The 14,760-nt window shown below is 45.5% G+C and overlaps 1 protein-coding gene across 4 annotated transcripts in view; it reads left to right on the top strand.

Annotated features, from left to right (window-relative positions):
- Positions 1-13,666, top strand: part of erfl1 (Ets2 repressor factor like 1) — a 45,542-nt gene extending 31,876 nt beyond the window's left edge. For all 4 annotated transcript variants that reach the window (XM_047597822.1, XM_047597824.1, XM_047597821.1 and 1 more), the window contains 5 exons: positions 5,036-5,109; positions 5,725-5,959; positions 7,680-7,857; positions 9,405-9,534; positions 11,057-13,666. In XM_047597822.1, coding sequence (XP_047453778.1) covers positions 5,049-5,109; positions 5,725-5,959; positions 7,680-7,857; positions 9,405-9,534; positions 11,057-11,871 — 1,419 coding nt within the window. In that variant the 5' untranslated portion in view covers positions 5,036-5,048 and the 3' untranslated portion in view covers positions 11,872-13,666. The remainder of the gene's footprint in view (positions 1-5,035; positions 5,110-5,724; positions 5,960-7,679; positions 7,858-9,404; positions 9,535-11,056) is intronic.
- The last annotated feature ends 1,094 nt before the right edge of the window (positions 13,667-14,760 follow it).

The raw sequence follows: 14,760 nt of genomic DNA, 5'->3' as shown, positions 1-14,760 counted from the left end.
ATTATTAATTGTAAACGATCCCAAATGTCATTTAAATGTATCTAATTTAGAAGAATTTTAGACCACTGTAGGAACACAGTTTGATTCAAGATTGACTTTTCTCTTTAACATTTTAATAGACAGGTTCTTTTCCCTCTTCCTCACCAACCAACCTCCCTCCCCCCCTTCCACTCCTCCTCCTCCTCCTCCTCCTCTCTTTTCTCTCCCCCATCCTCATTTCTCCTCTCTCCTTCTCTCCATCTCCTCTAACAAACCCATAGCAGAGTCCCTCTGTTCTTCCACCCTGAGGCTGACCAGTGTGTCAGAGCTAACCAGGGAGAGGAACAGAGAGAGGAGGAAAGACAGAGATAGCGGGAGAGAGGCAAGTCGAGAGGGAGAAAGGGAGAGAGAGGGAGAGAGAGGGAGAGAGGGAGGGAGAGGGTTCAGTTGGGCCTTTTTCAGGGGCAACCAAAAAAAGGAAGATGAGACAGATGTACAGAGTCCGTTTCATCTAGTGGAAAAAGAAAGCGGGAGAGGCCAGACTCTTCATGCCTCTCACATTCTGCTATCTTTTTATATCGCGACCCATCACTCTTTCCTTCTTTAGACAGCACTGGAGACATAATGTTGCCTGAATGTCAGGCTTACACCCCCCCTTCCTCCTTCTACCCCAGTCACTTTGCAGAATTTCAAAAACCTAGCTGATACTCCAGTGTTCTCCTCACAACTGTTTCCTTTTCACTCCCGTCGCTGGCCCACTAACCTTGGTTTCACAAGTGTGCCAGTCCTGAAAGATTACCAGCCTCGTTGCAAACTTGCGTCAGTGCGCATCAATCAGTCAATAAATCCAGAAAATGAGTAGCTTAGTGAAGATATAGCGATTTCGATAAGTTGGACTTATCAGGAGAAAGTGAGTGCAAGTAAAAACCAAAGATGGTTGAGGGGCTCGGGTGGGTGGGGGGACCATTAACATGAAGCTACTGTAGCTCGTAAGTTTTTATTTCTTGAATTACCCGAGCAGGTTTGTTGCAAGTTACATGATTCAAAGGACACTTAAAACAAGCAAGCAAACTTTTTGTGTGGTTCTTGTCATAAGCAAAGCCACAAAGATGTATTTAGTTTAAAAGAAAGCCAAAGAAAACGAGGGAGTGTGAGATGGTTTGCGAACATGTGAAACACGCTGTCTCTCAGCGGTGCAGCGCTACAGCGCGTTGCTTTGTGGACTTGTTTGCAGAACGAATTTTCGAGGACATCGAATGTGAATAATTTTCCGAGATGCTTGGCTAGAAGTGGTAGGAGTGGTCAAGTCAATTACACAAATACGAAGTGATTTCAGATACTTCAAAGTTGACCAGCAACAGCATCAAACGCCTTTTACTTTCCTGCTTTGACTGGCAACGTTGCGCGTCCTTCCATCTCCCATCGTCGTCGTGTCCAAAAGAAAACAGAAAATTCTCTCTCTGGTCGACTGAAATATCAGAAGCCTCTGACTCATCAACACGGCGACGGGTTTCCAGCGGCAGTGATGCGTTAACTAGGGAGCGATGCTGAGGTTTCCTCGGAGCGCCCAGTGTGTTTTCGTGCGTACAGATGTAACCCTGCGCCCGCATTGTATGTGCTCACCATTGTCGCTGGTAACTGTGTGATCCATCATCCGCACTGGGCTTTGTGGGTGACCTTTTGTGGAGAGAAGTCTTTTGTTTGTGGACTTTTGTGTGCACAGTGCAAAATAAAACGCATTTGTGTTTTTGTCTGCCCGCATCCCCTCTCCCTATCAGCGCGCCGGCTTCTTTAGTAAACAAAGTGCATTCTTTCTTTCCACTCGGCGAGATGTGTGTTAGTGTGTCGATATCGATTCAGTCGATATCTATGGGCTCCGTGTCTTATTTTGTGTGCCACTCCTCACTGTGTGTGTGTGTGACTCGTACCTGAGTACCTGCGCGTTTGTGCCACATCTGCTCGAGACTGTGTGTTTACTGTGCATGCACAATCCATTACAATGTGTGAGCGTCTGCATCTGACAGCCTGTGTATGCATGTGTGTGCGCGAGTGTGTGCGTACGAGGAGCAGTATTCCCTGGGCTGCTAGTTATAATGTTTCTGGGGGTGATGGGGGGAACTTGAAAGCCCTGTGCTGCCCAAATCAAAACTAACAAGGAAATGATGGGGGCTCCTTTATCTCCTCTCTGGCCTGGGGGGCCGAGAGGAGAAGAGGGGGGGGGGGACGGGAGACTGGGCAGGGAGGGAAGATGGAGAGGGGGGGAGGGAGGGAGGGAGGTAGTGAGAGAGGGGAGGAGGAGGAGGAGGAGGAGGAGGAAGAGGAGGGGGGCAGCCTGGCTTCCTCTTTGATTTGTAAAAAATGCATTACCTCCGAAATCAAACGGAAAATTACTGCGCCGAAGCAAAACACACAGAGCAGGAGAGAAGGAGATGGGTGGGTCGGGAGGGAGGAGGGAGGGAGAGAAGGCAGTGGATAGGTGTGAATAGAAAGGAGGTGGGGAAAGAGGATTCACCTGTATAGATATGTTGTGGCATAGGAAAGGGGAGGACGGCTACGGATCTGAGGTGGGCGCGTAGGTGGTGCGAGAGGTAGCTGGAGAGACCCTGAGAGAGGGGAGCACGCATATACGTTTTCCTCCGAGGTCACGAGCGTATGCACCCGCTGCAGACCATGAGAATATGGCAAAACGAAAGAGGTGGTGCAGTATTGATGACCTGTAGCCCACGGGGAAGAGGAAACTTATAGATTATCACCTCCAACGCGAAGAATATCTCTTTGTTTAAAGAGCGATCTTCGCACAGGCCTCGAGTCAGACGAATGGGTCGGACGTCAACATTTCAATGGAGACGTACATTTTGAAATTTCCTCTGATCACTTGAACGCCGCTGTGTGATTTAATATCCTGCTGGTGCGCTGAACAATCAAAATTGTATAAGGCTATGATGGTATGGTTTTGTGAAAAAAATAAAAATAAAATCTCATGTGACACTGAATAGCTTTGTGATATAAAGATATAGCCTTATGATAAGTTTGACTTATTGTGGGAAAGTGAGTTCAGGCAGAGACACAAGATGGAGAGAAAAGGATGAAAAAAAAGGATAACGTGAATGATGTGTGTGTGTGTGTGTGTGTGTGGTGGTGGTGGTGGAGGGGGGGTGTTAGATAGGATGAACGCCAGCTCCATATTTGAAGACAGAGGGAGCGGCTTGAAAACAAGGAGGATGAAGGGCGGGAGGAGAGAGCGAGTGAGAGGGGCCACAATCCAAAGGCTAGAAGCAGGGTGAGAGCGAGCGAGAGACAGATAGAAAGAGAGAGGGAGGCTGAGAGTGAGAAATGCCTGGAGTTAGCAATAATAATTTATACAAACACACCTTAATAATTCACGTTCCATTTCAATGCTGGAGGGAAAATCCAAAATTCACAGAGCATAATTAAATAGAAGCAGAGAGTGAAGGCAGAGATAGAGAGGCCAGCATTAAAGATACCAGTGTAGCAGCAGGGCAGCTCTTCCATCTGAGCTTTGTAAAACAACCCTGATGAAAATGTGATATCCAAACTAGATCCCGTCTCCTTGTTCATCATAAAAACGAGTGAATTCTCCTCACCTTCCCCTGTCAGCAGATGTCTATATACATTCATTTAGCAGACGTTATTCTTTTTGAGCTCTTATTAACGAAGCGGCCCCTCCCTCCCTCCCCGGCTCACGCACGCACGCGTTATTGTATGGAGCGGATGAGGAAATGCGGTGGGGTGGAAATCAACAAGTTTTTTTGTGCACACCTGAGGTGGGATCAGGGTGATGCACTATGTTTGTGTTTTGTAAAAGTGAAGCAGTGAAAACTGACAGTAGAGATGAAGCGGTCTGATCCAGCTGCATATTTTACCTTTTTGTTATATTAAACATGAAAGTGTTCACCGGCCATCAGCAGCTTAATTGACTCTCAAATGGTTCTGCTGTATGACCTGTTGCTAGTTCCAACATATGAATAAGGAACCTCTATATAATCATCAGTTGTGTCTTTTACTTCCCTTGATTGCTTCCTTTTTATACAACTTTATTTTTATTTTCACAGTTTTTATCTAGATATTTTACCCCACAGCACACACCGTACTGAAACAGGTTAATGTTAATGAGCATACAAAATATGATGTATTACTGCTTATTTAGCTACCCAATGTCAATAAAGTAATCAAAATACCTCGGTCAACTGTACAAATAGAATATAAAATAATCCTTAATGATGATTATCAAAAAAACAAACCAAAACGTATAACACTAACTAAAAGCAGGCATCTCTGCCGAATGTCTGCTTGTATAAAGCCAGAGAAGTTGTATTCTAGTTTCTCAATACTCTAGATGAGATGATGAAAGATATTTTTCTAAAAACCAAAGCCCTCAAATCATCATATAATGAGCATATATATATAAAAAAAAAAATCTAAAATGGTCTTTATCTGGCTTTATCACCTACATCACATAACAAACAAAGCCTCACCTCTTCTGGGAGACCATTAAGCCTCACCCTTGGTAACCCTGAACATAACTTCTCACATAGAGAGTTTTGACTTAATGTGCAGTTTCTACTTTGAAAAACTCCACCAAGGAATAACCAGGCCCTATTATATATTTAAAACCCCTATTTTTAATGTATAATACGGCTCGGCTTCTAAGTTGCTTTTCGGCCGTCTATTTAATTCCTCCTGTTCATAAATGCACTATAGGGATGTCTACCACGTTGCATCAGACACAGCCTCAGGTGGCCACACAAGATCACATCCATCAAACACCTGATCTCAGCCAAAGACATATGAAACATAACCTTGCTATATTTCACATTGATTTATAGTATCGTTTTGAACTCATGTTGTGCCTTTAAACCCTTATGCAATATTTTCATTTTCAACAAAGTTTACTTTCTACAACTTCAGCTCAGGGTTATAAAACTGCGCGGTTGTTGACGCCAGGTTTAAGCGAATACTTTTCCATTAAAATGACATCGCGTGTTCCTCCTGTTCCGTCCGTGGAAGTTTATGCCTTCTCTCCGCTTTCTTTCAGGTGTCGTGGAGGCATGGACTGTAACTGCGTCAGTGATCTGCTGCTCCCCCCTGTGCCTGCCCTCTGGACGCCAGGTCAGTCCTATCACCCAGGTTAGCCCACCGAGAATACTTTTTTTTAATTTTTCTTTTTAAAGTGCTAAGAAATCTTGAAGTGTAGCCCTAGCCTGCATGTGTAAATCTGCAAATACAGTTGCTGATAAAACCTGAGAATCATTACCATCGTCGTCAAAATCGCCTGTAGGAATTCCTCTCAAATATTCAGCTATTTATAAAGATTAACCACACGCGCTCGCATTGCCAAACAAATTCGAGTGTCTGGCGGTAATTGGTTCTATCTCTAATGTTTTCGCAAGGCTAGTTAGTGCTAGATTCTCTTTGGCCTGAGTCAAAAATCTTCTTAACTTCACCCATGATGTGCATGCAGTCGGCTTTTTCGAATGCAGGCCTGAGCAGCATCAATCAGACCTCTGTCATCATCCCACTGACCAATCTGTTGAGGCTAGAGGGCATCGGCTCAGACTAACGTTGCTCAGGGCACGTGCTGTGATATTAAACACATCATCCCTCACCCCAATCACTCATCAGTCATTCAGACAGCGACACCCCCCCCCCACTCCCTCAGCGAGCAGCGGGACAAACAACACGCCTTAAACTCATCCTCCGCTCTTTCCTTCGCCCTCTGCCCAGGGTTCGCCTTCCCAGACTGGGCCTACAAGCCGGAGTCGAGCCCCGGCTCCAGGCAGATCCAGCTGTGGCACTTCATCCTGGAGCTGCTGCAGAAGGAGGAGTATCAGGGGGTGATCGCCTGGCAGGGGGACTACGGCGAGTTCGTCATCAAGGATCCCGACGAAGTGGCCCGGCTCTGGGGGATAAGGAAATGCAAGCCTCACATGAACTACGACAAGCTGAGCAGGGCGCTGAGGTGCGTGTTCGCGCCGCGATGTGTCAAATGTCGAGCGGGCAGCGCCGTGAGAGATGAATAGCCGAGTTCTCCGCGCCGCCGTTTACATAAATTCCTCACTCTCGCCGGGCTGAGCGCTCTTTTTTTCAGTGTTAGCAAAGATGGAAAGATAAAGGTGGGACTCCTCCGCAACATCAATACCCTCAATTTCTCCTTATCAGTGGACATCCTAATGGAAAGTTCACCATTGAGCTGCCAAATAAAAAATTCAATAAGGATTTCAAAATTAAGCCTCGGTGCAAAATTGCTTGGAGTCCTTCAGAAACTGTTTGGCATCGAACTTGCCGAAGGTGATTAAAACAACGGCGCACTCTATAGGTTCAGCGGTTTGCACCCCCAACTGCGCTCACAATTTTCTTATGCAAATACCCACCACCCCGACTTCTTCCCCTACCCCGCCTCACCCCCCTCCCTCCGCTTTGCTCTGGCCTCTTGTTAATGGGGGCTGTCGTCAGAGTCTAATTGTTATGAATTGGCTGGGGCCACAATTAGCCTTCTTAATTAGCCTCACTTAATTGCTCAATTAAGGGCCACGGCACAATTGCCACGCAAAGCAAAACATGTACACATCATTGCACCGGGCTCAGCCAGTGTGGATTCACGCTGATATGTACATGCTGCTGTGTTTGTTGATGTGGTGCGTCTGCATAATCAGCCCGCTGCTCACCGGGGTTTAATGCTGAGCTTGTCTAATGCTCGCCGCGTTGGGCGCATTCGCCGCGGCCCGCCGCTTGAAACAAAGGAGCGCGGGAGAAGACGCGAGGACTCGTCTCTCGTGGCAATCCGTACCGTCCCGCGTCCCCGCTCCCGCGCTCCTTCACCTGGCCCAGATGGCTCCATGTTTTCCCCTTTACCGCTGATCAACCTGGCATCCTGGCAGATTGTACACTGTGACACCTCTGTGGGTGGCAAAGGAAACTGGCATGACAACGAGTTGACACACCCAGCGGGAGACACCCGGGGGTTGTTGCCATGGAGCCTCGTCTCGTCGTGCTCTGGTTGCTGTAAACGGTGACGGCTTCTTGGTGTCGTGCACATTAACAAGTTTCAGGGCCTAAGATAGTTCTGATTATTCAGACTAAATACAGGATGAAACCAGCTCTTTTATTACACCGCTCATCCTTCGTTGATCAATTTCTATATTACTGAAAGAAAAAGAAACAACAAAAAAATGCATCTCTTTCTCATTTTAAACACCAATAAATTTCTGGATCATAAAAGACGCTTTTATTTTGATATCACTAAAAACTATGATATCGTATCGTGACATAATTTATTGAATTGATAAATAGTCTTGTGCCGAATTAGAGGAAGTTTTTGTTCTGTAGTGTGTTACGGGTTCAAAGAGATTAGGTCTTTTTGATTTTTTTTTTTCTTTTTTTTTGTCTGCTAAGAGCCAAAGAAAATTTCACTTTACAAAACCAGATTGTAGCGAATAAAGGCAGTCAGACATGAATTGATTTGGGGAAGGAGGAGATGAATAAAAACAGTGGGAAATCAGCATAGCTTTTGCCTCACAGCGCTAAAGTTGTTTACTTATTCATTTCTTATAGCAATGAAACACAAAACCTTGATGTGAGCATTATACTAATCCTTCCCCCCCTCTTCCTCTTCCTTTTTCCTTTATCCTTTATCTCCTCGCTCCATCCCTCCATCGATACCCTCCCTTCCTCCCGTGCAGGTATTACTACAACAAGCGGATTTTGCACAAAACCAAAGGGAAGCGTTTCACCTACAAGTTCAACTTCAGTAAGGTTGTTTTGGTGAACTACCCCATCCTGGACATGGCCAACTCTCCCTTCTTCCTGGCCCAGAACCACTTCAACGGGAGCTCCACCACACCTGAGTGCACCCCAGAGGTACGAGGATGGTGGGGTTCATGGACTGAGAGAATATTTGTGCTCTTAGAGCAGTTTATAATTTAAAAAAAAAAAAAATTAAATACACAGAGAAAAGAGAAAGCTGGCAGAAAGAAAAAAATCCTGACATTTAGGGATGCGCCCTTACTCAAATTTAATTTTTTATCTAACCCTGATTTAATTCAAGTAACCGAAATCCATTCCACTCTAGTCGTCCAGTTGTTATATTTCCCAGGCCCCTGCTGTGCATCCTCTCCTTACAAGAGAATGGTGGTATTCATCGTGTCCATCTTTTATTCACTCTCTCTAATGGTGGTCATAATAGACTACAATTCGCTTGTCTTTTTTTGCCCTGAGAGAGATTGTAAAAATTTTACAGAGATAAATCGTAGAACAGAAAGGGAGTCTCATGAACAAAAATGTCCTAATTTAGTTAAATAATGTTTTGACTTTTTTTTTTTTGTAGTACAGTTTGGGGAATCATTTAAATGTTTCAGGTTCTTCTCCAACTTATGAATGTGGCCACACAAATTGCTGTAGAGGGCTATTTTTTCTCATTTGGACGTAAGTGCTGCGGTGCCGATAATTTTATTTTAGACGATTAATGTCCTCGAAAGTACACACAACTTGAGAGTACAGTAAGGGAGATTCATCCATCATTTGTCAGTCCCATCCTTAAGGTGGGATAAGGAGACGCAGGCTCTGAAGGAGACCGCGGAGGGGGCCGGTTTTAACATGCCCTTAAAACAAAAGAAGACGTTATCCCCTCCTTTTCTCATCCCCGTCTCCGACGGCGCATCCATCTGTCATCGATTGGAAAATGAAAGAAATAGAAAGCAAAGGGGTCGCGTCAGATCAGATCAATGGCGGGTCATTAATGCGGTTTGTTAAGCAACGCAGATCTTCGCAGCTTGGGAGTACAGTCTCGCCTTTCAAACTTGGGGCTGTGGGGTGACAGATACTATTGATCCGCAGTCGCACTAAGGGAGAAAAATCCCCCCTTTGTCCCCTTGATTCCTAAGATTCAACTGTTCCACTTATTTTACCTCGTCTCCTTGTGTTTCACGTGTCTGACACAGGAAAAAAAAAGAGGACATGCACACACTGACACGCGCACACACACAGCTGCCCTACTTCCTGAATGGATGTCATTCTTTCACTCTTGTTCGTCCCGTGTCCCTTTACGCAAACTGGCCCGCAATCCCTCTTTCTTCTTGTCATTTATCCTTTGTGCCCACCGTCTTAATCGCTGGTCTCCATTTGACTGTACTTTTCCTGCCTTTGAGTCTCTGAGCCTCTGCGTCCTCCTACCTCCCCCCCACCCGCTCCCCGGACTCCCATGGCACCCCTTTTTATCCTGTCCTTGCTGCGACTGTGTCACCGTTTGCATCACACTCTGCAGGGTGCTGCTGTCAACACACGACTTCGCCCAGCACAGTGCTTCAGCGCCATGGGGGCAGACTTGTAGGAATACTATTTTTTTCATGGCTCCCACTCATATTTTTTATTCCTTTCTCTCTTTCTCTCTCTCTCTTCCTGTCACTCAGACCATACAGTCCCTGTTTCCTCGTTTGCCAGACACCGGCAGAGGAGCATCCCTGTTCGATCGAGGGACTGCAGCACCGGGAGCCGAAGGAGACAAACTGAGGCTGGACGCGTTCCCTTTCCTCAGTTCAGGTGGGCTTACGTAATGAGAAAAAGTTTGGTCAAACACTGCACAGTGCTGAATTAGACATCTCCCAGCATCCCAGAGACGAGGCCCGTGAGGAAAAAAGACAGCTTCCACGGAGCGTGTGCGAGCCAGCGCAGGCAGACCTTAAACAAAGGGAGGAGAGGTGGAGGGTGAGGAGAACAGAAGAGAGAGGAACGAGGATATGGGGAGGCATGAACATTTATTGTTAAAGGAAATAGGAGAGATGGCTGTCCCACAGCTGCCCGCAGTGAAGCTGTGCTTTAGGTGAGAAAGGCCAGGTTAGCTCGTGAATAATGCATGTCGGCGTTGGTGAGAAACACGGCACGGCAGGAGAAATCATACACTTTTTCAGCGTGATTGCCCGCGTTTGTCCTCTTCTGTCCCTGCAACCAAGTGTCAACAAACGCGGCGCGTGGTGATTGACAGCGCCTTTGTTTTTGTTTCTGCACTCTCTATACAAGTGTGTCAGAATGCAAACGTATCTGCAGAGCTGGAGAGGTAGCGTGCGCGCACATACACCAACACACACACACACACGCGCGCTCAATCCTCCTCGCGCAACCTGCATCCCCTCCCTCCTCCCCGCTCTGTTTGTCCTCGGGTCCTATTCCCCCCTTCTTCCCTTCTCACCCTCCTCTGCCTCCCATGTGTCCCCGCTGTCCTAATCCCTTCCCAGGCAGGAAGGCCCTAATTGAGGGTGCAGGCTTCAGTTTGTGGCCTGTGGGCGCCCATTACTGTGTTTTCATAAGCAAGTGAGGCCTGCCTGACTGATTCAATATTCATGTGTCTGCCAGCTACTCCTGGCCCAGCACGCTGAGACTTCACCACTGTCAAATTAGCCCTGCATAGTAAATAACAGAGTGAAAGAGAGAGGGAGAGAGTGCGAAAAGGCTGGGAGAGGTGGAGGGTGCAGCGGAGAGAGAATCTTTAAGTTGGTTGTCATTTGGAAGGAAGTGGAGTAGGTCAAGAGGCAATGCGTTTGTTTGTTCATTAAAATTGAATTCCAGTATCACCTCAAATGCTGTCCCCTCTCTCTGTTTTCAAGTGATGCTCGCGAGGAGCTGAACTCAGCCGAACTGTCTAATTCGCTGCCCGGGATTTTAGCTTGTACGAACAGCGGACGTCATTTCTCATCTAGTTTTCTCAACAGAGCGGCTGCATCACTGTGATGATGTGCCATCAAAACAGACCCAGTCTCTTTTTTTTTAACGTACAAGAATAATGAATCATTTGGAAGATAACTCCACTTAATTACTGTTCAGAACCTTGGTGCACACATCTGGTTTGCAGCAGTGTGAAGTGGGTTTACACAGTACTGGCATGCATAAATGAACCATCAGGTTTTTTTGTTGAAAGCAACCGTGCCAGAATTAGCCCCCGTGGCTCCTGATTAGAATTGCTAATACCGCTGACTATAATTAGTGAACATTCTTGGATGTTGTAAGTCAGGAAACCTTTGCCCCTTCTCACAGCTAACCTCCATCTCTGGATCTCTCCCTGTCCTAGGTGCCCCGTGCTACTCCAAACCCCCGTCCCTGCTGGGCCCGTACCCTCGCAACCCACCCTTTGACTACCCTTGGGGCTTCAACCCCTACCTCCCAGGGGCCTTCTCTCTCAATAACTGCCCCAAACTGCCCCCTGGCTCCCTCTACCCCTCCCAGTTTTACCCTAACCCTTTGCAGAGCAGCCTCTCCCAGCTGCCTCACCCCTTCTCCTCCCTGCTCCCACCGGCGGAGCCAGGCGAAAGGGGGGCAGCGGGGCAAACCGGCGGGACAAACGGCACCGCGGGTGTTCAGCCGGCCAGACTCTGCCTGCCGCCGTACCCGGGCGGCCTGACGCTGGGTCGGACAGACATCGGCACCGGGGCGACCGCCCTGGTGGAAAGGGAGAGGGTGGAGGCCAACCCTCCGAGCACGGGGCTCAGCCTGGGGCTCGGAGCCGTCAGCCTAGGGGCCGGGAACGGGACAGGCCGGCAGAGCCCCACGGAGAGGAGAGGAGGGGTGAAGCAGGACCCGGAGTCAGACTCAGACCTGGAGATAACGGATCTGAGCGACTGCAGCTCGGAGAACGAGAACGAGCACGAGTTCGGCGTCGGGAAGGAAGCCGGCCTGGCGAACCGCTCGCAGCTCGTGCTGGACGGGAAAAAAGGAGGCGCGCTGCCACCCATCTCCGCTCTGCCCCCGCCAGTGTCCCCGCATCCTCTGAAGAGCCTGATGCCCATCACTCCTCCTCCCCCGTCCCTGCCTCCGTCGCTTTCCCCTTCCATGGCTCTGCATGAAAGACACAGGGAGACAGAGACTCTTAAAATGATACACAGCTAAGACATTTTCGGGCGCGTCCACCATCTCCGCAGTCTACGCTCTGATGACTCTTTTCTTCTCTCCTTTCATCTCCCCGAGGCACTTTTTTTGGCCTTAAATGATCAAATCTTTAATCACACTTGACACATACTTTTCCCAGGGAAGGCAGTTTCATTCTTTACTTTTGAAACTACTGTTTCCCTGTTTGCTGTGTAAGTTTTCAACTCGCCAACAGTTCACTTCACTTCCGACTCGCGTCCATCGCAGAATACACTTTTTTGGCTGTCCACATCCCCACGTTGCCCTCTCTGTTTTGATATCTCACACTAACCGTCCGCTCCACGGGTTGTAGACTGGTTGTACTCATTGCAAGCAGCGCTCCACAATTTGCTGTCCACAGCTGAGCTATGAAAGAAAGCAGCCAGGTGGTAAATTACAACACAACAATGGCTGCCTTGACAAACATTAACAAACAACATCCCTGTGCTAACAGAACAGAGCAACAAATAATGCTCAGATCGATCCAATTTTTACAGATTTATCCTGTAATTCTTGAGGTTTAGACTACATATATATATATAATCACTATGACTTCTGAGACCTAGTCAAATACTGCCACCTAGTGGTCATTTCAGTCGCCGCCTCCTTCAAAAGACTCGTCTCATCACTGCAGCTCTGTGAGCGACATTCTAGCCTTAAAGTTTATTTTACATTTTCTTCTTTTATATGTCATCCCTCGTGGGTTAATTTCACTTCTAAAAGTGCATATTTTTAATAGTGTTAACCGTGATAGTCTGTGAATATTTTCTTTGTCCTGTGGTTTCCTGCACATTTTCTAACAGGAAAGAAAAAGAGAGCAGAGGGAGCTGGACCAATCTATAATTTGTATGACTATTTCTGTGTATATATTTTAATATGGTGTACATGACATTTAATTATTATTCACTATGATAAGATTTAGCTGTATTGTTGTGATTTAATTCAATATTTAAACATGTTGGAAAAATTATACGCTTAGGTGTTTCAAAATTTAAATTATTAACGGCAGAAGATCTGCGCTCTGAAGATGTTTTTCTACGATGAGGACAGAGTTCACTCTGGGAATTGTCTCTGACATCCTCAGCCCCAGTTAATTGTGCCCTTTGGTCATTTTTTGCCAGATGCCCAGTGTAAAAACCCTTTGGGTTCAAAAACATGCCGCTAGACTTATTTTTCTAGTTAGCATTCACTCAGTGTAACTGTACTGTAATTAGTCAAATGTGAACAATATTGGTCTTTGCATTTTCTCTTTTAAATCCTCTCCCCCAAATCTGTTTTGATTATTTTTCAATCAATGCTTTTTGTCCATGCCAGCAGCGGGGCAGTTTGATTTGCTTGAGGACATTAAACAGTGGAGGGGGGGAAAAAAAATATGTTTATCTTTGGTCTGCCCAGATCCAATGTCCAACATCCTTTCTACAGTTTCTCAGCACAGAGTGAACACAAATTGTACAGTTTCATAGCCTTTATAGCCTATGGTTTGTCGAACAGTGGCGGTATAACGATTAGTTGTGAAAGCTCTATTGTAAAGTTAATGTGAAGCTCTATGTTTGTTGAGAAAGGCCTCCGGTCACATCCACGAGGAGTACACTAACTCACAGCTGTAAATACTGTTTCCTTTGTGTGTGTATGTGTGTGTACACATCCAAAAATGACAATACAGTGGTTTTACCTGTCACCTTTCTTTGTTTTACTGTAAAGAGGAAAAATGGAAAGTGCAAAAAGAAGAAAAAGATTAATATCTTCAAAAGCAATAAATATTATTCTGGATAGCCGACTGTGACTTTGTTGATTGGACTCTTCTTGCAGCGAGAGCAGAGACAAGAGGTAAGGGTGGTGTGAAAACCTCTGCCACATCAAATATGCATTTAATAAAACAAAAAAGAAAAATTACTGTAACATTTACAATTTATTTTAAATATGTATTTTCCTACAATTATCTTCACTTTATATCATCAGTCTTCTAATTAAAATACAAAAATTAATTCAATAAATATATAAATCACTGGTATCTGCCCAGTCTGTGGTAGTGGTTTATAAGTCCTGCTTCATTTGCTAATGAATTAACAGGGACAGTGTCGCCATTTGATGCATTGTACCAGATTATAGCTTAAAGCTAAGTCGCATCTGCCGTCCCTTACAGGTCCCAAAATACGAAAACAAAAAAACTGAATGCAATACGGGAACACACAAAGATAAAACAATCCAGATATTTGTGCCACTGCACAGAGAATTGCTCTGCATGCATCCCAATGAGGACTGTGGAAAAGCTTGTATTCCTGATATGTTGTATTGTCTTGTAGATTAAAAACAAGAGACTGAACATTACAACAAATAAATAAAAAACATATATATACGGGTTTGTGTTTAAAAACGTAATTAGATATTTAATTGGATATTGTTCATAAAATGAACTGAAGTGATGTGGGCAAATTTGAGTATTTAACTATATATTGAGTATTTTAATTATATATATATATGTGTGTGTTGCCTGAACACAGGCAGACGACATACGGCAACAATTATAATAATAACAATAACCATGTCGGCGCAGTCCCATAAATGCTCATCAGATGTCAAAGATAATTACAGTGAGTGTCAGACACAGATACACACATTTAATATCTAAACCTTGCTGTTGAAAACTCCGCTGCATTTATTTGGGATTTCAGTTATTTTACTCAAACATTTTATTCAAGTCACCGTCCCGGTTAATGACAGAAGTAGCAGCTCGTTCAGCAAACGTGCTGATAATTTAACACAGAATGTGAGAATTGTTTATTTTCTCTCAATAATAATAATGTTACTGGAGGTAACACAATGATTTAACCATATACAGATACATGTAATTACAGCTAAAACCAGATAGAT

The sequence above is a fragment of the Mugil cephalus genome, chromosome 11 (assembly GCF_022458985.1).
Source record: "Mugil cephalus isolate CIBA_MC_2020 chromosome 11, CIBA_Mcephalus_1.1, whole genome shotgun sequence".
In the NCBI taxonomy this organism is placed as follows: Eukaryota; Metazoa; Chordata; class Actinopteri; order Mugiliformes; family Mugilidae; genus Mugil; species Mugil cephalus.
Note: the sequence above shows the minus strand (reverse complement) of the source record. Positions and strands in the feature narration are given on the sequence as shown.